The sequence below is a fragment of the Aythya marila genome, assembly GCF_965140915.1.
Source record: "Aythya marila genome assembly, chromosome: 5".
Lineage (NCBI taxonomy): Eukaryota > Metazoa > Chordata > Aves > Anseriformes > Anatidae > Aythya > Aythya marila.
In genome coordinates, this window is record NC_139046.1 from 32606876 (window position 1) to 32631833 (window position 24958).

The window sequence follows — 24958 nt, forward strand, 5'->3', positions numbered from 1 at the left end:
AGGGTGTAACCTGAAACTGGGTTCCAGCTGGTCAGACTGGTTTCCATCTGAAACCAAGAACAGGCACTGCACTTCAAACAGGACTTGCTCTCCTGCATCTCCAGGCCAGTGAGATGGAACTTACTGCGATGGAAGGTTAGCTAATGGGCCAGGGATGTGCATTAAAACTGGGCTGCCCTGCCCCTGCATCACCAAACTGGTGATGCTGGGCATCCCAGTGCTGCTCCCCACCGGGAAGGTTTTCTGCCCTGTGCTATGCTCCTGGCTTTGCCCTGTCAACACCATCTCTCTGCTCATGCCTGACCTACACCAGCTGTCCTGTGCACCCATGCTACCCCTGTGTGCCCTCTGAGGGGGCTGTCCCAGGAGAAAATCTCGATGGGGTCACCAGTGGGTGGCAGGGAGCAGGTAATCTGTGGTGTGGATGTTGGAAACAGAGGCTGCTTCTCTGATATGCCCAAAGAGAGAGGGCTACGTGTGTTACACTCGCGTTCACTTAAAGCTTGTCACCCTGTTCCAAGCTTCTTTGGGATGGAGGGTATGAAGTGTGTCAGGATGTCGGCACAACCCAGGGAAGCTCAGAGCCTCAGCAGGCCCCAGTGCTGCCCCCTGTGAATGTGTGCACCCCAGCCCTGCACTCCCCAGCTTGCATTGTGCAGGGTCAGACATCCACAGCATCCAGCCTTATTTGTTCATAACCTCCACCTTTGCAGAAGGAAGACCACAGAGCCGCTCGTGTCCAGCAAATCTTTTCACCCACCTCACTCCCACTGCCAGGGAGGCTTGCCTGAGGCGGTGGGTGATTTAATCCCAGTGGGCTCGAGGAGTCCTCGGACGCCTTGTGTGGCTGCCAGGCTGGTGGCAGGAAGCATTAGCTCACAGTTCGATATCAGGTGTCTCCGGCCTCCCCGTGGCACAATGGCTCTGTAAACAAACACAGCAGCTGCCCCCGCCAGGACAAGGGATGGCTCCACAGTGGCAGGCCAGAATATTGTCTCCTGCACAAAGGCCACAGTGATGTGATACTTTCTGATAAGTTGCTTCTGCTTTCTGGCTTAATTTATTGCTTAAGGAAGACATTATTTTGGCTTTGAGGTCAAACAGTTCATTCAGGTTATCAACAAAGCTCTAAAAGTGGGGGGAAGGAGGAACGGGCATGTCTTCAAGCTTTGCAGAATGTAAAAAGAAATTTGAATGCACTCTGCGGAGTGTGCTTGTTTATGCATCTAACAGGGTTTTCTTGGGACTGTGGGCTGAAGCCCATCTCCACCACATCTTTCTCTGAGGAAGACAACCAGATTCCCCACTGGCAGAGGTGGCACCAACCTAGTGCTGGAGAGGACCACCTCATCCACCCCTTCCCATGACAACCCAGACTTTCCTCCAGGGTGCTCTGGCCCCAGTGCAGGAGTTAAGGTGGCCAAAGCAGCTGAGGGCCAACGTGGCAGAAGAGCACTTTGAGTGCAGCCAGCAGGGGGACAGTGCTGTATGTTTTCCAGCCAGTTCTGGGATTCCTCAACTGAGGATGTCTAAAGCCTCAGGAACACTAACATGGGGTGAACAGCAGGAGGCTGTTCAGGTGAAGGATGCAAGGCTCCTTTGCAAGTTAATTGGCAGTGTCCTTTGCTGTAAGCCTTATCTTCCCTTCCACATGTGGGTAACTCAGCCTCCTGGGGTTTAAATAAGTAAGTGAACTTCCGGCAAACATTGAATAAAGGGCTGTGAAAAACTTAACTAGGGGTTTCTTTGCAAGGCAGCGGCATCAGTTGGAGCCTGTATCTACAATACTTGTCCTATGCGAAGACATTCTTACAGAATAAGATCAGATACAGATTTGAAATGTCATGGCTATTCCAGTAAGCAAACACTGCTTGCTAAAGGAGTGCCTGTGTGGGAAACAGTCTATGAAAACTTTCCAGACACTCTTTTTTTTTTTCTTCCTCCTTGAAGAAATGGAGAGAGAAATTAGAAACACTCTCCCATGGCCATCTAGCATGGAACCGTGTTACTATAATAATTTATAGTCACAGGGAAATACAGTCAGCTACGACAACCTTTATTTAAAAGAAATTATAGCAGATCCAATCTCTTCTGTAACACAGCTTGTAGAAATGTATGGAGGAGCTTTTTTGCAAGGAAGCTTGGCTGACCAGTGTCACAGGGAAGTGACTATTTCCTGGGCAAGGTGACACTTGAGGTGTGACAGAGTTTCTGTGGCCCTTCAACAATGATCATCTCTCCAAAGTGTCCTCATCTGCAGCCGTGTCAGGAGTTTTGAAATTCACAATTGGTTCCTGTAAGAGCTCTAAGAGATTTCTGGCAGAGGCCAGACCCAGCGTTTAATTACTGTGTTCTCCAAGTTGCCCAGAGCCAGCCTGCATTAGAAGTTACACAAAACAACAGCTAGCAGTTGATGTGAGCTACAGAGGCTAGCAATGCTGGTGGAGCCAGCCGGGCGCTGCAGCAAGAAGAGGAAATTTCCACAAATCTCAGCATAGACAAGGTGTCTGTGGCTTTGTTCTCTGCTCTGACACACCTGGCCCACATGCCACATGCCTCAAGATTGTCAAAAAATACTTGCAGCTGTTCTCAAAGCAAAGCACTGGGTGTGCTGGCCCAGGGATTCAAGCTGCTGGGACTCTCCCAGCTGTAAACTTCTTTAAATTAAGCCATAGCATCCCTCTCATGTAGGCATGGGGGGAGCAGTTCCCTCCCCAGCTGCACCCAGGGGCCGAGTGCTGGTGCCTGCCTCCTGCCTGTGCCTCCACTGCAGGCTGCCGGCTGCACTGATGTGTTTTTAATGCATCTGAGGGTTATTGTTCAGCCAGAGCAGGTTTCTGAAGTGGTTTGCCAGCCCCTTTGAGGAGCCCACAAGAGGGGGCAGCAGTACCTTAATGTCCTGCCTGGTGTTATCTAGGACATTGTAATGTCAAACCAACAGAGACATCTTGTGCTGCAGGCATTAGGCACTACTGAAGTGTGAGATGCCATGGCCATCTATGAGCTATGAGGTCTTGTTCTCTTCCACTCTATCTGTTATGGCCCATGTTACCATACTCCACCCAGCCTCCAAGCTTCATAGCCACCTAGGGGGCAGGGGAGAGCCAATGCAACCTTCAAAAGAGCAGAAAACTGACTGCAGGTCTCCCAAGCCTCTTGTGTGTCCTCCATACACTGTCTCCTTCCCTTTGGTTTCATATGGCTTATACAGAGCCAGCCTCAGCTCCCAGGCTTATGAGTCCAGCAGCAAAATCTTGCAAATTTTTTAAAAAGTCTGGGGGTGTTTCTCCCACGTGTGTTTTTTTTTTTTTATCTATTATTTGGATCTATTTCCCAGATTTTTTTCTGACTTCTACTCCTCCCCCTAACACATACAGTATGTTTTGGCAGAAATAAGAGATTTTTTTTCATGTAATCACAGGACTTTAAGGAAGTGGAGTTTTCATTAAAACCAAACTAAGCCTAAACGGTCCTTTTGTAGAGTGTCATCAAATTCAGAATTTTGCAGCCGTGCCTTCCAAGCCTCACCATACACCCCTTTTTTCTGTCTTGGAGACTATAAATCCATATTAGAGGATGAAGGAACATTTGTCACACACTCAGGGAGGCTTCAGTACCAGGGCAGATGCTGGGCAGCAGCGGGGTCCTTGCATGGACTGTGTGGCTCCACAGCTGAGCAGACAGAGCTGCTGCCAAGGATGCAACGCTCTTATTTTAATGCCCTTGCTAGAGGTTTTTGGTGCACAAAGTTTCTGTTAAACCAGTTTGAACTGGTTCTCTCTCTTATTTAGAAACTACCCATGCTCACGCTGTAGAATTACACCGTGTCAACAAATCTTCCTTTCCTTCTTGCCCTAGTATTCTGGGAGAGGGGGAGGTCTTTTTACCTTTCCCTGAAGCCTAAGCAAATCTGTTTTAAATGCAAAACAAATGTACCCAGGAATTGCCTCTTTCCTGCCATGTCTTCTGCTGACTGCTCCTTCCACTGCCCCTCAGCCATAGCCATGTCATTTCCACCCTCCTTTCACTTATCTCCCCGTTTAGCTGCTAAGAGACAGATCAGAGACAGGATCTACTCAGAAAGCAAGCTTGTAGATACAGGGAAGAGCTGGCACGTGTGTGCCCCATATCATCCTGCCTGTCGTCTTACACATGCACGTTCTCAGACAGCAAGACTTTATCTTCTTTCTTCTCTGTTGCATTCCAGTCACACTCCTGAGGCACGCAAGGCTGTAAATCCCATGAATCTACCTGGCCATCAGGAAAATGAGTAAGCATCTGAAGGATTCTGCTTGCAAATAGTCAGCGAAGCCAGGTACTGCCATTTGAATACTAAAAGCGTTGTATATGAGGGAAACTTCCACTGTTGGCCAACCCTGGGGCAGCTGGGTGAGGCCCAGACGGAAGCCCAAGCACCAAGAAAATAGCTATTTGTTTTCATCAGTATTTTTTCACCACTAGGCTCTTCTTCTTCCGCAAGGCCGCGGATGAAAGGAGCTGATCTAAGATCTCGCATGAAGTTTCACAATACACTTGAGCTTCTCCCAGGCTGCTAAATGAAGGGGTAATCCCCAGCTGCATCTGCCTTCTTTATGTTAGCAGTGCCCCCCAAGCATGCTGACAAAAAGCTATCAACTTCAAGGAATGCATTTCCTGCTCATTCCTCTCCAACCCCTTGGGGCACCAGCTGAGCACCAGGGCTAGCAGGAGGAAACATTTTGGGCTACTGTAGAAACAGAAACCGTGGTGATTTGGGGGGTAGTAGCTAACTTAGAAACGTCCAACTATCCTCATGAGCCCCAGAGCCTCTCCTGGCCCTGTATGCCCTGAGCCTACAGCGCTGGATTGAGGCTCTAGAAAACTGCGTCCAGCTTCTGCTGGTTGTTCTTGAAGCCACAAGCCTGCTTGGTGAGTCTCATCACCTGCAGATCGGGAATGACATCGCTATCTTGCCTCCACACCCTCCCTGCAGAGCACCATTTGCACTGATGTCTAGGGCAGGCGGCTCACCTGCTGTCCTGCCTTGGCCCTAGGCTCTGGGGGTGAGAGGAGCACTGCCCCAGACTGCCCTCACCCACCCCTTCACATGGACCAGCAGCCTCATGAAAGGCTCCTTCTTCCCCATGCCTCCAGGCTTTCTGCAAATTGCCTCATCCAGCTGCTGGGAAATGGGGGCTTTCCCAGCTTTTATTTATTCCCCACTGCATTCGGGTTTATGTTAATTGTACGTGATTAACCAGCTGTGGGCTGGAAACTCTTCTCAGAGCCTGCTCCGAGCAGGCCATGAGGTAAAACGATGGCAGCTTCTCCCTCGAAGCCGGGACTTGTGCAGCAGAAGGCAGCTGGGTGTGAGAGGCCTGGTGTGAAGGCTCAATCAGAACCTGTGTTTGGGGCAAAAGTTTGCTCATATTGCACAAGTAACCAGGACGAGGAGTGCCTGGCCGGGTTGTGCATGTGACTGTCGATGTGTCGGGAGAAAAGCCCTTTCCAGAGCCTGGGGCAGAAGGCTAAGCCCCAGTTCTCAGGGTCCACACAGCAGCAACAGCCGTTTTATTCACGCAGTCACTGTGTCATGCATAAAGCAGGTGCAGGAGGCCACTCAGAAGTCCTCACTGGGGGGAAAAACAGTGGCGGCAGCACTTTTTCTGGGGGGTGGGCAGGTGTGGCTCTGAAGGGTTATGTGGGTTTCTAGGCTGGAGGGAACCAAACCCCATGTCCCCTGCAACACTCTCTGCACTCCAGAGAAGCTCCTCCAGAAGGGCTTTGTGGTTGGGGTGCTCTCCACGCTCAGACCACCTGCAGGTTGGGTACTCTGGCCTCTCCCTGATCAAAGTGCAAATGCCCAGTCCTTGTCTGAGGAACTTGACTCAAGAGAAATAACAGTGAAAAGATGATGCCGGGGAGCACAGGGTGCTTGTCCTTCTCTGGAGATAACTGTCCTACCTCATTCCTTCCAACAAATGCCCTTTCTACTCTATAGCTCCTAATGACTATTCCTATGGGATGGCCTCATTGATACATATCTAATGAAACACAGAACAATTAAGCTCAGCTTGCAGTTGCCTTTAGAGTCCGCTGCTTCCCTTTCTACATGAAGAATAGCTGATGTGTCCAGGTATTTGCTTTTTCAATTGAGTGTTGCCTCTTGTCACCAAGCTCCAGTCTTGGCCAGATCCATGTGCAGTGTAGGGCAGGAGAAAGGCAGATGTACTGGGTTGTTTCTCTTTTGTGAAGAGGAAAAAGGAGGCTAAGTTGTGATGATTTGTGAATATACCCGGTCCCTTTTGGCAACCAGATGCACTTCTAAGTCAGAGATTACTGAATCCTCTTCTGTCACCATCTCACAGTCAGCATCACAAGCCTTGTGAGAGATGTCACGCGTAAACAGACATTTCCCCTCCAGAGCCACCAATGATGCTCATACATGTGCTTTTGGCAAGGGTTGTGGCTGACTAATGCTCTCATTGCCGGGTATATTGGCTCCCTCCACCCTGCAGGAACATCCACAGCAAACGGACCCCTTCCTCCAGCGCTGCTGCGCGTCCCCGTTCCCACCGCAGCCACCGGGCAGGCGGAGCTGTGGTCACACAGCGGGCAGGTAGAACAGGTCCCTGTGGCGTGACAGGGCTTGTTCAAAGCCTGACTTCCTATTCCTCCTGTTTGCCCCCTCCCCTTCACTTTCCCATAAACTCTACCTTTGTTTGACTCTCAGCACTCCCTTCTTTTGTGTCTTTTTTTTTTTTTTTTTTCAGAGGCAGGTGGAATTTGTGATATGCATTGCAAGATGTCTGGAACTGCTCAGACAGTGTGGCACAATCTGAATATAACAGCACCAGGTGATCAGATAGCATCTTTCACTGGTCACGCAGGAAGCATGTTGCTCTGAATGTCCCTGGGACCCTTTCTGCACAAGGCATAACGGTGTCAGGAAAGGAAGTAGTAATAAATTTTTGAACCACTGAGGAGATTTTGGCACTGGGCAAAGCATGGTACAGGATACTTGCAAACCCTGCAGAAAGCACAATGGGAGCCTTAATGACTGACAGTGTGCCTCGGCTGCAAAACAATCATGCATCTAATTCCAACAAAGCTAACTTCAGCCAAGTGTCCTACAGAAATATTCAAGATAATGAAATGTCACCCAGGTGTATCTACACATTGAGCTGGGATTCTGCTTGAGCCTTAATGTGGGAAGTAAAAGAGGGCAGTGTGGGTATCCACCAAGCCGTTACATGGTTCTTGCTTTCTGCCTGCTGTTGCAGCTTACTGTCTGTGCTGCAGCTGCTCAGAGCCACACATAAACACCAAACTCTCCCCTCCAAGGTGCCTTTCATCTCCTTGGAGCAGAGAACAAAACAACTCTGCCTCAATACATTCAGAGCTTGGCTGGCCACCTCCCTGTGAACAGAAATGACTGCTGCCTCCATGACGTGGCTTTGGGGCTATCTGCTGCGGTGCTGTGCTCCCATCCCCAGTGCCTGCTGTTGATTTTTGTGAGCCACCTGTGGGTGGCTGATGGGGGCAGAGTCCTTGTCCCAGCCCTGGCCGTAAGAAAATCAGCTCTCTGCTCAGTTTTCCCAAGGAAAAAAAAAAAAAAAAAAAAAGAAAGAAAGAAAAAAAAGTGATAATTGGGAGGACAGATCCTGACTGAAGACCCAGTTAGGAGGGAAGAGCCGATGCGCAGGTACTTCTCAGAACTGGCCACTGGCAGTCAGCAATGAGACAAACCATGTTCGGTTCCTGACCAAGTCCATGCTTGTTGGTGCTGCAATTAGAGTGGAGCAATACATGTTGCACATAGTACGGACCAAATTTCTCATGGAGATGAGTGTTGTGGAGCTGGGCAAAGCTCAGGAGCCGTCCCCAACCTGGTGGTAATTGTAAGGTACATCAATCCTTTGAAAATGCTTCTGAACACAGGGCTGGAAAGGGCCTCCTGACTCAAGCCCACTTATCTTCTATTTTCGACATCTTTGTCATCTATTAGTTTTCATAAACAAGACTGTCTTGGTCTTCAAGGGGAGGGGTTCGTCCTTTTCTAGCTGAAAACCTCTCCAGAACCTCCAGGCTCTGTGAGCAGGAAACCATCTTCTACTTTCCAACCTGCCTTAAATTTTGTCCACTCCATACCCATTTAATTTGCATTAAAATTGTTCTTAAGAAGTTCATTTTCTCCCCCAACTTGAGAAAGTTCAGAATCCAGTGACAAACAGCCAGTAGCTATGTCTTGAGCTCTCCTTGCAGATCATCCCAAACTGTTAGCAACTCACATATCTGATGGTTAGAGCACTGAATCTTCTAGCCCTATAGGATTAACTATAAACCTCAGAGAAGAAGAGAGATTTCAGAAATCCTTAGGGTGTCTAAGGAGACTGGGGCTTGCTGATTCACCCTAGGGTAAGTCAGAGGGCCTGCCCTGCTGCCCGGGCATCCCTGTACCTCCCTCCTGAGGGTAGGTGTCAGAAGGATCCTGCTGTGGCCAGTGACTGTTTCTAAGTCACTTGTCTGCCAGCAGCACTCAGCCAAAGTTCAGACAAGGTGAGAGGAAAGCAAACCTTTGTGTTTTCATGACAACATGTATTTTAACCTAGATAAGTCTGTTTCTTCATTTAGTTTAAAAGCTTCTCTGCTTTCAGCCTCCTAAAGGTGTCAGGAATCACTCCTGTGCCTTGGCAATGCATCTTCAATCCCCAAGCTTTAAAGCCTTGCATGTTGTCACTGCTGAACTGAGGCACCTATTTAAATCAGGGCCAGGGACTCCACTGATGCTGTCTGCTTCACAGAGACAGAAGAAAGAGATCATCCCAGCTCTGCGGGGTTGATGAGCTGACGCAAGCATGACCCCATGCCATCTACACCTCCTGGAAGCAAGTCAGATTGATGCTCCACTGATAAACATATCAGCGGCTGAGGAGCTGTCTGCAGCGCGGCTCCCATAATTACTAGCTCCAGTTCAAAGACTTTTATGCAAAGGAACAATGGGCACCAAAACACTGTTCCTGCGTGTTATGCACCACAGTGTTTTGCTGTGATGGAAAGGTTTGCCCTGTCAGACAAGCCCGCTTTTCATGTGACTGTCCAATTTATAATACAGAGGTAATTCCTGCCAGTAAGGAGGCTATTGTCCACCTTTTAAGAACAGCAGGTGGCTAAGAAGATGAAAAACAGGTTTTAGCAAAAAGGAAAGTGCCAGTCAAAGGAAGGGCTGTTTTCTTTGTTGGAAATCTGTCCCTATGATCAGAAGATTTCTCTGTCACTGGCAGTGCCCCTGAGATGGAGGTGACAGCTCATTTGCTTTGCCCTCTCCGCCAACAGCTGAGCACATTGTCCTGAGTAAGCATGCAGAAGATGTTTTTGCCTCATTTGTCTGCTTTTCCTCCCTACTCACCCTACTGAGACTCGCAGCCTGTGCTCAGCAGGACGTGGACAACCCTGTGGGACGTGACCTGCCGCCTGGCCAGGCCCGGCCACGGCAGGGTGTTCACCACGCTGCTCTCGCTGACTTCAGATCCAGCTTCTTGTGTAACCTGTCAGTCAGCAATCAACGTTATGACCGTGCAGAGCCAGAGTGGTATTTATTTTGCAGATAAAAGCTTTGCTTAGGTCAGTTGTACCCCACTCAGTCAGCACTGATGAGACAGTGATCACTCCAACTGTGGTGGCCTGGAGAGGCTGTAAAATTTTTTGAACTCAATTATCCCTTAATGACTGTCATGTGTTTGCTGAGACATGGTTTATTTTCAGTCAGTTGCTTCCCTCCCTATTCATTTTTCCTTCTCAACCCCAGAATACTATCCCAGTGTGTTTGTACAACAGCACCCTGATGCCAGATCTACAGGCAGCACATTCAAATTATCACAAAATTACAGAAATCTGTCCTGGCTGGTGGACTGATTGGAGGGAAGAGGAGAAACAGAGGGGGAGTGGTCCTCATGGCATTATCCCAGCGGGCACCCCTCCCTTGTACTTCTCCAGCCTCATTCATAGCGTGGCAGGCTGCTCCCTGAGCAGCTGGAGAGGTTGTGCTGAAAGTCAGTGTCCCTTTGAAGTGCCAGATTTCTTTCTCTCTCCTGCAAAAGCTTTCTTAGAGCACTGGAGAGATGTGCAGGTAAGTGGGCTGCGGGCACCTGACTGTTTATTTGCACAGCTGGCATCTCTACAGGTTTCAGTGAGTGATGCCTACAGTCAACACTTACAAACTCCATGTTGGCAGACTGAGTTTAATAACAAAAATGTTTACTAGTAAGTAATGACAACATTAATGGTAATAACAATGGATTTCACTTTATTTCCAACTGCTAGAGCATTTCTCCGTTTCTTTTCTGGCATGTATATTTCTAATTTTGTTATGACCCACACAGTTCCCTGGGATTTCTGTAAGACAGAAAACATTCCCTCTAGGAAACCATAAATCCCTTCTCTCCCAAATAATCATCATGTGCTGTTCACCTCTGAGGAATCGCTTTCATGTCAGGAGCCAGGGAGTCCCTTCCCACAAAGCCAAGGGATCTTGAAAGCCCTCCTTCCAGCCAGGCCTCTTAGGGCATCTAGGTTCAGAGCTGCAAGGGCTGCAGGTGCGACTCATTTCTGCTCAGCAGGAAGATGGGAACCCAGGAGCTGTCCAAGTCAGGAGCGGTCAGTGTGGTTGGGTTGCTCCAGGCTGCACCCAGACTGGCTGCCGAGAACGGGTCTGCGGTCCAGCAGCACTGTCTGTATTGCAGTGGATGTTCACCAAACAGGACAGTTTCACCTGAGAATTTATTGGAAAAAAAAGTTAATCTATCAAAACCTGAAAATGTTGGTTAGATAATTCCTGGCCAGAACCAACCTGTAACCCTGTTCTCAGTTCCACCAGGTGAAGTGAAAAGACAGGGATGTGAAGTACTTGGGGCTTGCTCCATGCCAGGAGAATTTCCCAAGCGTGGAATGACCAAAGGTGCTGAGGTCTCCAGGCGAAGGAGATGTCTGGAAGAACCTTGCAGGGGGAAGCGATCTTGCAATGAATCACCCTAGGCTCAGGTCTGATATCCCTGCCTAAAGATGCAAAGGTAATTGCCTCTGATTAATGCTGGCAAACCTCTGTGAACTCCAGCGAGGATATGAAAGGACTGACATGCCTCTTTGAGATGGGGTAAGATAGAGTACAGCCAAGTGTGGGAAGAAAATTAAGCTGAGATGTAGTTTTTAATTACCAATAAAGCCATGCTCTAGGATGGAGAGCAGGACTTGGTCTCTTCCTATTCTGTTACGCTCCTTCAAGTATAGAGAGGAGGTTAAGGAAGGGCAGCTAATTCCTGCTGTAGACTTCTGTTTGTAACAATTAAATATTCATGCTGGCCCCTCAACCTTTCTGTAATTACTTAGACCACAGATGTGGCCAGAGATTTCCAGCAGGTGCCAACAAAACGTGGAAGGGCAGCATGGGTGAAGTCAGCACTCAGCAGAAGCAAGCTGCCCCTTTACCATGAGGCAGGCTGGGCTCCAGAGCGTGCCGTTACCTCCTTCGCTGGTCAGAGCTTGCTGGCTGTGACCTAGCTTGACATAGCCACAGCAGGTAGCATGGCAGCCCGGCAGCAAAGCCTTCAGCCATCAGCTGCTTACACAGAAATCTGCTCTGAAATTTGTACTGCTCTCATCTGGCTGATCTTCTCTCCCAAACTATGCAGAGGTGTCTCAAAAGCCAGAATCTCTTTCTCCTCTCCCCATCCTACAAGATGATGTACTCAGGATGGATGCTGATGCTGTTCTCCACCCACAAGTTCTGATCTTGTTCGGGATCAGTTCCTGCTGCTGCTGGGCTCCCAGACCTCTGGCATGGTGGCTTCTCATCCATTTGGGCTGAGGCTGTGCCCACATAGGCCTGCCTGTCTGTACTACAGAATCAACAGATCCTGACACGAATGTCTTATGTTCTGTGTTTTGGGTCCATCACTTCACTTTTCTCTGACAACTTGATGAAAGTACCATGTAAATAAATACCACATTTTATCCCATAATCTCCTGAACCCAAAAGCTGGAGCTATAATCACAGTGCTTGGTCTCCCAGATCCAGTAAAGAGTAATGAAGACTGGTGTCCGGACACGTCAGGGCTTTTGTCCCGTTTTGAGGAACATGAGGAGAAATGCCTCGATGTTCCTGTCAACAACCCTTCCTTTGCTATGGCACCCTGTGAAGACCCCTTAATAAACCTGTGTCACATCCCACTGAGGGGAGGGATCTCCCTTTTTCAAATGGAAAATGGAAAGTCGTTCACCCAGGACCACACAGGGGAATGATGTTAAAGCCTGGGTTAGCACTTCCAAGCTGCTGGTGACTAAAACCATGTTTAGACTTTTCCTCTCTCCCAGCACCTGCTGCAGTGCCTTCATCATCTGAAAAGACATGTTTGGAGGCAATGAATAAATCCACTGCATGGAAAGGCAGGACCAGGAAGCTGTTCCCCTGCTCCTACTGGTACTCATAAGGCAGCTAACCAGCTGTCTCAGGATGTCACGCTCCTCTCAGGGTACAGCTGTATTTTCCTGTGTAGCACATAATCCCTGTATTTCAGGCTTAGAGTCTTTTGATGGGAGTCTCATGCATGTAAGATTTTACTGTTATATGCTAATAACTTTTTTTATTCTACAGATCTGCTTGGCTTAAAAGAAGCAAAACCAATCACCCTACGGAAGATATCACAGCCTAACATAACCTCACCTATCCTCCCTGCAGATTAGGCACTGCTGCCCAGATAATATTCCAGAGTGGCTGACATCTTTCATCTGCTCCATCTTATTAAAACCCCTTAGCAGAGGCATGAATATTCATCGGCACTATATATAGCACTGTGCATATTACTACCCGCAGCCGGGAGTACAGCTCGGGTACCCACTGATCCGTACGTTTTGGTTTTTGCAAGGCTTTTTTCTCTGCAGCCGCCGCGACTCTCGCTGGCTGGCGGCTCCCGTGCCGTGCGAGGACTCTGCTGCTCTGCTTTGCTGGCAGAGATTGCACAGGGTTTCAAAGCCTCGCTCCACCGTGGTTATTAAAGGCTTTTGTTTATCTTGTGAAATCTGCCCCGTGAATGCTGACACCGGCTGAAGTGCTGGGAGAGTTTCCCTGACTCTTCCTCTCGCTGTCTCTCACGGGTCTATTCCCATGAAAACGATCTCAGGTGTGCGGTGCGTCATCATCCCACCCCAGGCGCTTTCTGGCTTACTGGCAGCGAAGATGAATGCGCAGTTTCTGAAGCTCTGCCCATGCCCTGGTGCTCCTCCTGCCTCCCAGCCTGCTGCAGGGACCCGGGGCTCCCAGCAGAAGAACAGCCCATGCTCGGCAATACTGCCTCAAGCCCATCTGTGCTGCTCAGGCAGCATTTTCCCAGCCTCTCTCTCCCGTACAGCCCTGCAGGGACCCAGCCTCTGCTGGGAGAGCCGAGTCCTCTCACGATGGGCCCTGCTGCAGCACATGGTGCTGATTGTCCCCTCTGGGACATTGGAAGCACTGCGGAGAGAGTCCTCAGCCCACGACTTCTTTCAGCTTGTCCTGGCCCTTCTCACAGTGGAGGAGCCAGCTCTGCCATGCTGTGGGCTGCACAGCCTGCAGGAAACCCCTGCATGGGGGATGCTCTGGGAAGGGGGCTCAGCTTGACTCGCCACATCCATCCTCTGCAGGACAGTGGAGGTGCCTCCAAAGGAGGCCAAGCTGGCCACCCATGGTGTCACAGAAGGGCTCCTGCCACCAGCTGATGGCTGTGGGGAGCAGCAGGCACAAGCCCCTGGCCCAGAGGCCCCAGCCTGGCTCCTTGGAGCAGTGCTGCCCTCCGTGCCACAGGCCTGGGGAAGGTTTCAGCAGAGCCTGGCTCGCTTTCTGAGAAAACAAGGAAAGGGAGCTTTACCCTAAACCCTGGGAAGCCCGTGTATTTTCATTGTATTTTAATTTTAAGAGATTGTCTGCCCCGCCCAAGATTATCTCATGGGAAAGAAAAGCCTGGCTCAGTGACTCGTGGTGAAACTTGTCCCCGAGCCAAATTTCCCACACCTGACGTTCCTCCATAGGAGCAGAAACCAGTGTATTTCAGTTCACAACACCGCCCCGGGCGCAGCGCTGGGGGTGAGGGGATGGAGGGGGAGGATGGGACCCACATCTCCTCCTGCTCCTCCAGAACGAGTCGGGCCAGTCTGGGTGCCGAGCGGCTGGGTCCGCGAGCTGGAAAGGGCACGGTGTCACCCTGGGAACAGGCATCACGTGGGGCCGCAGCCCAGGGAACCTGTCTCAGGGATACGTTGAAACATACCCTGCTCTCTTGTGCAATAGGTCTTTGCAAGTACAATGCTGTATTTATACGGTGGGAACGGAGAGCCCAGGGCTGGACTCTGGCAGATGCATGAGTAAGCAGCTTCCAGGAGGCTCGGGTGCCAGCTGGGCCAGTGCTTTGATTCCTCTCCTGGGAGCAGATGCATGCTGTGAGCTGGGTCTTGACCAGCATCTTCCAGCACAGGGGTGTCAGTTTTGGACCCATCTTGTAAAATTTGAGTATTTTTTTCATGCAAACACATTATCTTCTGGATGCACTAAAGTACGATTTTTAGCATGGCTCCAAGAGAGGCAACAATGTAAAAGAGGGCCAAGATATTTAAGCAGCCCAAGCAGGCCCAGGTGTCTCCTGGGCACAAATGACCTTCAGCAGAGCTGAGAGAGAAGCAGCCACACCAACATACGGGCTGCAAGAGGACCAACATTTCTTCTGCCACCAGCACCTATCTGAGCAGTGCCTCTGCTCACTGCTGGGCCTCCTTCAGGGGCTCCCTTGTGGCTTCCATGGGGCCACCAGGTCCACACAAGAGGGATTAATCCTGCAAGGGGCTGGGGCACCAGGAGCAAAACTGCAGCAGGCTGCTTGTGCTGCCGCTGCAGCTGGGAAAAGTCAGCTGGCCTCCTGCTTCCAGTCTGAAAGTGGTTGCTCCAAGTTTAATGATATTTATCCATGAGACAAGGTGAAGAAAAAGCTGGTTAGCACTTGAGGATTAAATTTGGGGGCGTTAAGAAGGTGATAAGGCTGTTAACCTTATCGGTTAACCCTCTCAGGAAATGGGGGAAGGTGCCATGCATGTGGTAATTGCATTTCAGTGGGGCTCAGGGAGTCCCTGCTTGTCCCCACTGCTGGGCTCATGTCAGCTCCTGACCTGGTAAGAATTGAGCCTGTCCCTTCGAAGTTAATAGTACGTAACCTGCAGGGCACAGAGTTCTCCCGAAGGGCCCTTTGGGACTTGCCTTCAGGCTCTGGAAGAAGGACATGTTGAGTCAGACAAAACTTGGTATTATTTTGGGGATTAATTCTCTTTAGTGGAAGCTCAGGAAAACATTTTTAGCTAGGATCTTACTTGGCACAGCTAAACCCATTTAGGATATGCTATGTACAAAGAAAGGGAACAAAATGGCCCCCTCCACACCGCGTCCCTGCCATTGCTGGCAGCAGAGCACCAGAGCATTGCTCCTTTGGAGCTGGCAGCTGAGAGCAGCAGCTAGCACACCAGTTTCATGCAGGACCACACGACGTGGTGCTTACCTGCACTGAAGGACTTGCGGTGTCACTTACACTGCTGGGAACCCCCTTATGAGTTACTCTGCTGGATTGTGCAGGAGTCTGCTGACCAGGACCCGAGTCAGAGTCCTAAGCAAGAAAGCAGATACTAGAGTCCCTACCCTACACGTACATTTTTTTGGCATTTTCTGCTGATCGTTGTGCTACTGGACAAATCAGATCAAATAAGGATCCCTTCTGGTCTAAAGTAAGTGACACTTGGGTGGAATCGTGCTGGCCTAGCACTGGGCTTGGCTGGCTTCATCCAGCCTGGTGGGGTGGTTTGTATTAGCAACAGTCTCCCAGGAACAATCCTGTGCTCTCAGCACCATCCCAAAACACAGGCTGGTCAAGCAGCACTGCAACGCGGAAACAAGCCCGAACTGTGCCCGAGCCGAGCAGTAGCACAGGTCCAGTGCTCCAAGGCTCTCTTCAGGGAGCCTGGGGTGGCTTCGTGAGGACACTCCATTTAATGAGTGAGATAGCTTCACCCCCACCCTTCCCAGGAGCCTGGCTGGGTTTTCAGGTTTCAGGGAGTTTTAGTGTGCTTATTGTGCACATGACAGGATATGGCTCAGCGGAATGACTCACTCCATGTGAAGTTAATTCACACTTTCCTGCTATTTCCATTCACAGGTCTTTCTGCAAGCTTGAATGCTGGGAAGCTGCGAAGCTGGGAGCTGGCTCCAAATATCCTCATAGGTTGCTTTACACCTGAACACAGCAGACTGCAGAAGGATGGAGTAGTCTCAGGCTTTGGTTAAAAAAAAAAAAAAAAAAAGATAAATCCCAAATCATCTTTTATCAGGAGTAATTCCCTATTCCCTTCTAGTTTCTGATTCTCATGTGCTCATCACCTGTGCTCCACTGTTTTTTTTTTTTTTTTTTTCCATTTGGGGCCCCAGATGCGGACAGATAGAAGCGCTCCTCAGCTTTTACATACCTATTTTGCTGATGTAAAGCTGAAAGGATGAGTCCTGTGAGCTTCTTAGATAGAGCCTTTGTGTTGTATGTGTCATGAACAAAACTTTTCAGCACTTGAGTAGTGCTTAACTATCAAGTTAAGAAGCGAAATGAGGCTGATGACTAAAATTACCCACCAGCTAATGACAGAGCAGCATGCTGTTATTAAGGCTCCTGATACAAGTCCCATATGGGCTTGTCTCAGTGAGTGCTCTGGGGGCCTCCAGACAGGTCCCTGGATGGTGCCTTCTGAGGAGAGGCACTGACAGCCTTGCAGACTTGCTCCTGGTCCTCCTCAGCAGCCTCCACCCTGAGGGGCAGCTGAGGGAGATGAACAGTGAGGCAACAGGAGCATCTCGGAGGGTTTCAGCAATGGGGGGAATTTTAATCCTTGCCAGCGTGGGTTTAGACAGGGAGTGAGAAGTGGGACAATTCCCCTCTTGCCCCGTTGTCAGTAAAATGGAGTATCTCCTCCTTCATCTGTAGACCCAGCTTACTTTGCACTGACAAAATGACAAACACAAATTGCAGACGTTAAAAAAGATTTATTTGCACAAATATTTGACACAATCACAGAGGAAGAAAGCAGCTCTCAGTACAGTTTCTTTTCCAGAATGAAAGAATCCCTGTTTTATACCAAGTTACTGCAGGACAACACTTGCTCCCCCCTGCATGAGGGGAAGCTGCTGTTCTTTGCACCTGTGGGTTTGCTCCGTACAAGGTTGGCACGGTCCTTAGCAGGTCACATCAGAGCCCGTGGTCTCACAGGTTCAAGAAATGCGTAAAGACCCAACAGACAAACTGAATTTGTGGTGCTCTAGCTACCACCTTCGCACTCTCCATCTTAGGACCCCCCGCTGGACCCGACTGGCATTTAGGTGGGGGGAGTCCTGTCAGCTCGCAGCTCATTTTGACACCAGTCTGTTCAGGTACTTGTTTGTTGTACTTGTTTGTTGTACTTGTTCTTGAGCAGTCCCAAGTGTGTGTGACTTTGGTGCAGGGCAAACAATCCCCATACATCACATTATTCCAGAGCGTTCCCAAAGTGATGGGCCATAGCCAGATGCAGAGAACCCCCTGAGTATTAAAAGCATTGCTTGCCAAACCTGTGATACTCTCTGCTACATAAACCAGAACGAAATGTCTCTGTGAGAGAAGTTTTCGAAATCAATGCAAGTTCTGCAATGAAGTGTGAGTACTCACTGGGAAATGAATCCCCTGAGAAACAGGGGAGCAGGCAATGGAACAAACACGGCAAATGTCTTTCTCTGGCAGGAACTTCATGGGTTTCCCTTGCTTTTGGTTTCAGCAGATCAAGCAGTGATTTTTAAGAAAGGAAAGCACAAGACAAAGAAGCCCTGAGCCCTCCATTCCTTGTTCTGCAACTTCACAAAGGTAAATTCTGCTCTCTGGTCTAGAGCTCCAACAGCGAATTTTACTGACCAAGAGGAACTATCTCCCTACAAACCCCTCCTTTTGATTCAAAAGTTAATGCATGGACACTATCCTGTGAAACTGGGATCACTAGCAGATTTTCCCAGTCCCTAGAAGAGTCCCTGAATCCCTCAACTACGTAGAATCACAGCTGTCATTCCACAGTGTTCATTCTTCTTCCCTTCCCCATCTTTCTTCCTTCCATCTCTCTTTTTCCCCTTTTATTCCCTTCCTTTTCTACCTTTTCTCTCTCTTTCATTACATGCATTACGTTCCCATCTACATTTCTCCTCTTGGCAGTGTTACAAACCCTTCACTGACACAGTTTGGTCTCCGCTAGGCAGACAGAGCCACCCGTCACTGCTCCTCACCTGTTCTTTCTCTCAGATTACCACACACACTGAGATTTTTTAAACAGGTCCCAAGCTCATGACTGCCTCCTCAGATGGTGCTACAGCACTGGCACTCACTGGAGTCCACAGTCCTGTTCAGAGATCATTTTGCTTAAAGAAGCAATGCAGTGCATTTTTTCGTCAGCCAGCTAACGGCCTTTATTTAGAAAAAACCTCAAGGGCACTCACAGTACAGGGCCTTTAAGAAAGAATGCTGCTTTTTCACAGCCAAGTGACTTCTACCTATTTTGTCAAGCAGAATCAGAGAGGAAACCCAAGTTTACAAACTCAGCAGCCTGTGTTTGACCACAGTGCAGTCGCACATAACTGCCCCTGCCCTACTCACTCTGCCAGGACTCTGAAAGCGTCTTAGTTTCAGACAGAAAAATGGCCATTTTGAACAATGCAAGGTACCTGCCTGCTCTGCAGTACTGAGTCTTGGTGTATTAAAGGCTCCCATTAGTCTGGGACACTACAGACGTGTCCAGCAGGTACTTAGAGCTGCCTGGGCAATTCCACATCCTGGCACATCTGAACTCCAGTTCGTGTCTCCCAGGCATCTCAGACAGTAACCCAGCAAGAGCCAGGTTTCCAAGCCCAGCAGCTTATCATATCCTCCTCGCTGGGACCACAGGAGCAGTCACTCCAAGAAGGCGCAGAGCAATACTGGCATCACATTTCTTTTTTTCCCTCTTAAAGCTGCTTCAGACAAAGCAGAAGAACTTCTTCCAGCGGCACTTGGAGAGAGTTTTGATGCCTTTGGCTGTCATCTTCTTTTCTTGCCGTGCCTTGTGTTCAACACCGCTGACAATGGCCATGTCGAACACTTCTTTGAGGTTCTTCTGGGTCAGTGCTGAGCACTCCAGGTAGGCTTCAGCCCGGATTTTATCTGCTAGACCTTCTGCCTGAGGCCGGGGCACGGGCTTCACGTGGTAGCGATCCAGGCTGATGAGGACATTGACATCATCCCGCAAGTCTGCCTGTGTCCCCACTAGCAGCACTGGGGCCCGGGGGTTGTGAGTTCGTATCTCAGGGATCCATTTCTCAGTAATGTTTTGAAAGGAGCTTGGATTTACCACGCTGAAGCAGACAAGGAATACGTCAGTGTCTGGGTAACAAAGCGAGCGCAAACAGTCAAAGTCCTCCTGCAGAGAAGAAAGGGGAAAAAAACAAGTCTTCACTGGGCTGAACTCTAACAGTGTGATACTGCAGAGCCTTTTTCACACATTAGCTAGGACAGCAACGCCCCATAGGCATCGTGCTGACTTTGTGGCCATGCCATGCTTCAGGCAGTCTGTCATTCACCCGTCTGTGCCCGCCACACCAGTGAATGGCTGATATTGGTCTGGCACATCTCCTTCCTTCCCACTGAAACACTGCCTTCCTTAAAAAGCCTGCCAACAGTCCCCGTCCCATGGGACCAGAGCTGACAGCTCCTTTGAGAGAACTCACCTGGCCAGCAGTGTCCCACAGCTGGATCCGGACTGGAGCTCCATCCACCAAGACCTGCACTGTAGCAGAAAGAGAATTCGAGATAAGTCTAAGGAAGCTTCCCAGCACACACACATACATTTTTCCCCAGAGCACTCCATTTGGTATCCTGCTAAAGAGACCCCTGAAATCACTTCAGTCTGTCCTTCCTCACAGACCTCACTGAAACAGCTGAAGTTTGCACTGAAAATGTTATGAGACCAGCTCATTGACTTTCCAATTTTATGAGAAAACCTCAGGTGTTTTGGGCTGTTTTCCAGTATTTTCAAAGAATCATTCCATATTACCATTTCCTTAGAGAGAAGAAAAGCCCTTAGCTGAACAGTGCCCTGAGAACAACTTGTTGTTCTTCCACACCCCAAGAAAACAAGTAAGGATAAACACAAACAGAACTTCAGCAACTTGCTCCTAGCTTTTTGGCCCAGGGTGGAAGCTCAAATCAGTCTTCATTAAATGAGTTATTGGATGTTTTTCTCATCCATTAAAAAAAAAGTATTTCCATAAGTGCCCCAGCTAAGGAAAAACAAATGCCTAAAACCATCTTTGAAATAAAAAAGCTATTAAGGAAACAGTGATTAGTGAAATCCCCTTCAGAGACTATCTGCACACCAAAAAACTGCTGAGTTACAGATGTAAGGTCTGCTTCCATTTCACTCCCTAATCACAGCAAGCCTTCATGTGGTATCAGCTGACTCAGAGTGAGGGCTGGCAGGACCTCTGATGGAAATCTGGAATGAAACTGTTAGATGTTTAAGTGCACAGACACAACAGAGACTGGCTAGGAACCGAGGCAAAAGAGAGAAAGATATCAGGGGAACTGGAAATCACTTTAAAGTCTTGACAATGTGGATGGGGCTGTGCTTTGCTGAATAGAGGCAGACATCCTGTGCTAAGGTGACAATGGCTGGCACTTGACACTAGCTAGCTAAACTGCTTCTCTATGCCCAGAATGAGGTTTATTGTCCTTTTCTTCTTGTTGTTGTTTAAAAAAGAAAAAAGAAAAAAAGAGAGAATTAGATCACTCCTGTTTTATTCCTTAAGTAATGAGCCAGGTGACAAAAGTGACAGAACCAACTGACGTGGAGAGTTTGAAACAAACTCTTGGAGGAGAGCTCTCCTCCCTGGAAGTCTGGGGAGAAGAAGGGAGACACAGAGAAAGCAAGAACTGAAATTTGGTTGGAGAGAGCAACGAAAGGAAAAATGAAGAGGTGGGTGCATACACCACTGTGCCACTCCTCAGTGAGTAGCTGAAAGTCATTGCTTCCCTGGGACTGGGAAACGGTTGGGTTGTTACCATATCTTTGTCCCAGAGGAGGAAGAGAAACCTGTTCCTGATCAAAGAACCTGCTAGATCCTGACTTGATCTTCGAGGCACTGGGCATTTGCCTTTCTAGTATCTGGTTTCTTCTGCCTCACAAGTGCGCTGAGAGAATGAATTAGCATCTCTGAAACGTTTTACAGTCTTCAGAAGAAAGGCACCACATATATTACCTGCTGCTCCAGTGCTTGCACAAGGCTTTTTCGTACCTGCTGCTAGCCTAAGCTACGCCAGCAACTCCGCGACAAGCCTCCAACTACCGCCCGCACCAGGTACACACCCTGAGGATGAGGCTGGATTTCGGTACAATAGCATAGGGGCCGGCAGAACAGGATAGCCTGGTGGGGAAAGGTCACCAGGTATGCGTTTCACTCAAGACTGCTGTGCCTGGCAGTGACACCCAGCCTGCTGGCAGCGCCCAGATGGATGCAGCTGGGTCACAGTCCCAGCACTGTTCCCGATAACGCAATGCTTTCTCCTATCTCGTTGCCTTCTTTAACTTGTACCGGCTTTATAGCCCTTTGACCTTACACCCCATTGACCAGAATTTGGGTTGGGATGTAAACAGTGAAGCTCACCTCTGCTGGCAGCTTCAATTGCAAGTGATCCCCAAGACAGGAGGGAGTTGGGCTGAAATTTCCAACATGGGTCCTGAACTGTGCTTAGTGAATCCAAGGAAGGGCTTTTTTCAAGTTTATCCCATTAAGAGTAGGAGTGGGAAAGAAAATTCCTCTCTTCTCCCATTTTTTTGCTCCTCCCAATAAGAAGAAAGTGAACTTTGGAAGACCCATTTTTAATGACGTTTTTTATTTCTATCAGTTGCAAATGCTATGCACCTCTGGAAGTCAGGCTCAGTACTGAGACATTCAGATTGGGGCTAACCCTGTGTGCAGCTATCCTTGAATCACCTGCTGCTAGAAGGGAAGTCTCTGAACTCAGGCTGCCTCCACCTCTCTCTATCATTTTACTATAAATTTGACCTTCAGAAAACACGGAGGCTGATGGCTGCAGTAACTTCAAACCTCTTACAGCCCTTCCATGGGCATGAAAGGAGCAGAGAGAACAGAAACCTTCCCACGGAAGAGCTCAAAGGCTCTTTACATCTCTTCCCAAAGGGCTGCTGGCACACGAACACCACCACGATCCCAGTTTGTTCCCTTCAAGCAACAGAGGGAGAGCTTAGAGAGGGTCTAGGGAAAATCAATAACTCCCGGTGCAAGAGTGAGCAACTGGGAGGACATTCAGACAAACAAAGCGTTGCCTCTGAGAGCCCATGAGACTATGACACATTGCAAGTCTAGTTCCTTGTCTGACTTGAGCCCATCTCTAATCTACCTATCTGTGCTATCGTGTACTGCACGTTTCTTCGGATCAGGTGAAGATCAGAAATCTTTCAAAGGGCTTTTAATTGTCCCGGGTTTTATACTAGAAGCTGAAGCCCAGAAGAAGAGTGGAGAACAAACACAAAGATGTCATTTACAGAAGTGGAAACTAACGAGAGCCCCTCAGCTGACAGGGAAGGCAGGCATTTTAGGCAGCCTTATACAGCTGCTCAATTCTTTTAGCAACCTCTGCTCCAGCCTCACTTCAGTGGACATATGGGGAAGAGCAAGTTTCTGCTGAACACCGGTTGACGGCAGAAACCCTATAGAGCAACGCTGTGCTGTTTCTGCAGCTAAAAAGCCACGAGGCCCCCTTGCCCCTACCCACAGAAGCCCCCCAGAGCAGGAAGGCGCCCAGCCCCCAGTCACCACCACGCACACCTCATCCTCACAGCGGGGCTCCCGCTGCTGAACTCCACACGGCGTGGACCTGCGTCTGACCCAGAGGAACCACATCCAAGGGCTGGTTTCACCCAGCTCCACGTCCCCCCGCGTCCCGGCCACCCTCTGGGCGCCTCACCTGAGAAGGTGTCGAGGGCGGTGGGCTGGTACTCGTCGGGGTAGCCATTGGTGGTGTAGCTGACCACCAGGCTGGTCTTGCCCACGGCTCCATCGCCCACCAGCACGCACTTGATGCCCAGCTCCGGGCCGCTGCCCCGGGGCCGGCTGTGTCTCCGCAGGGCGGGCGGGTAGTCCAGCAGCTCCTGAGGGGGCATGGCACCGGGGGCACCGGGGGCACCGGGGGCTCAGCGGCGCGGCGGGGCCGCTGCCATGCCCGGCCGGGAGGAGGCTGTGCGATGCCGTGCGGGCTCTCCCCGGCCTCCTGTGTGTCGCCTCTCGCCCCGCTTCTCGGCTCCGCACCTGCTGCTCCACAGCCCGGCCCCGTTCTCCAGGCCCGCCCCGGCCCGGCCCCGCTCCCCTCGGCCCGCCCAAGCCCTCCCCGCGGCTGCCTCCAGCCGCAGTTTGTGGCTGAGAGGAAGCTGTGTGCTTCACCCGTGTTAGCATAAGCTTAGGAAGGCGTCTTTAAGCCAGGCACGGCCTAAAATGCCGTTTCCCATGGCTGACTGAGGGTCACACACGCCGCAGCTCCTCGGGTTCATGAGTGTGCTCCTTGGAGACAGCCCACTGGGTTCCTGGGGCAAGGAGGCTTTTTCTCTGCAGCTTTCTCTAGCTCTCTAGCACTTTCCTTTCATCTCCCTCTTCTGCATTTTTTTTTTTTTTTTACCAGTACAGCCTTGATTTTTTTACAGCTGCATTAGCAGGGACAGTATCACAAGCTAGGCTGCTGCTAAAACGTGTGCCACACAGTCGTGCTGCAGCAACTGGCTACTAATTCAAGTCACTGCCTTGCATTAGAGCCTTTTCCAGTGCCAAGCCATCAGTGTCAGTACAGTTAAGGGACATGTGAGCTTCTGCAGAAGGGCACTGGGCAGGCGATTTACCCCCCGTAACACCCAAGGTGTGCCTGCACCACACATGGGACCGGCACAGGACGTCCAGCACTGCAGCCAGGGCAGGCAGCGTGGCATGGGACGTCCCGCAGCAGTTTCTCAAGCACAGGGTGACATTCTGTGAACTGTGGCATTTCCATTCAGTCGGAAGAAATGAATGGAAATGAGGGAGTATTCACCAAGTTATTCACTGTTAGCAAGTGTCAGCAGCAGCAGAGGGGAGAGATGAGAAGAAACTGGCAGCTTTGGATTCCTATTTGCTTTTCTGTTAGGAAAGGACATCCACTGGGAAGACGTGCTTATTGCCTCACTCCTGCGACTGAATCCTTTTTTCTCTCATTCCCTTCCTAAAACCTCTGGCTTCTGTGACTCTGTTCTTTTTGCTTTGCAGTTTCTGACAGCTGTTGGTTGACACGCACTTAACTTCTGGATGAGCTTAAGTGATTTTTAATCTATATTTAAACTAAGTGATTAAGCAAATAAACACAGCAGCTCCCACGGGTTCCTTTCTCAGGTCCTGCCTTGCTCCTGACGTCTATCAAGAGGCAGGTTTCACAATGCAGCAAGGAGTCAGATGGTAGGAGTCACACATTTTGGTTTTGCAAGACTTTTGAACAATTTTGGGTTTGCAGTGAAAGTCTGTCTCGTTCCTAGAGCTGCTGAAGTGCCAGCTGTGGAGACTGGCTGCACACTCGTAGCAGGTACGCTGTGACAGATCAGCACTTGGCTGAGTGTGAAATACTCAAGTCTCCAAGACTGCGTTTGGCCTCTCTCCTGGGAATTATATTTAGTACCAATTATGGCAGTATTCCTCATGATGTGGATACCTGTCCGCTGGGAACAAAGTGCACAAGATCAAATTATTTTCAGGCAGACCAAGATTTCAGGTACTGTTAGTGTTCAACCTTTCTTCAGCTGAGATCCAGTACCATCTGTAGCTTCTGCTTCAATCAAACAGAAAAGC

The 24958-nt window shown here is 49.6% G+C and overlaps 1 protein-coding gene across 1 annotated transcript; it reads right to left on the bottom strand.

The window, feature by feature from the left end:
* Positions 1 to 17064: 17064 nt before the first annotated feature.
* On the bottom strand, positions 17065 to 23357 carry RHOV (ras homolog family member V). Its single transcript, XM_082760421.1, has 3 exons — positions 23064 to 23357; positions 19805 to 19863; positions 17065 to 19497 (listed from the first exon to the last, which is right to left on the bottom strand). Exons 1-3 carry the CDS (start codon positions 23257 to 23259, stop codon positions 19057 to 19059), a joined length of 696 nt encoding a protein of 231 aa, XP_082616547.1. The 5' UTR covers positions 23260 to 23357; the 3' UTR covers positions 17065 to 19056.
* Positions 23358 to 24958: the final 1601 nt, after the last annotated feature.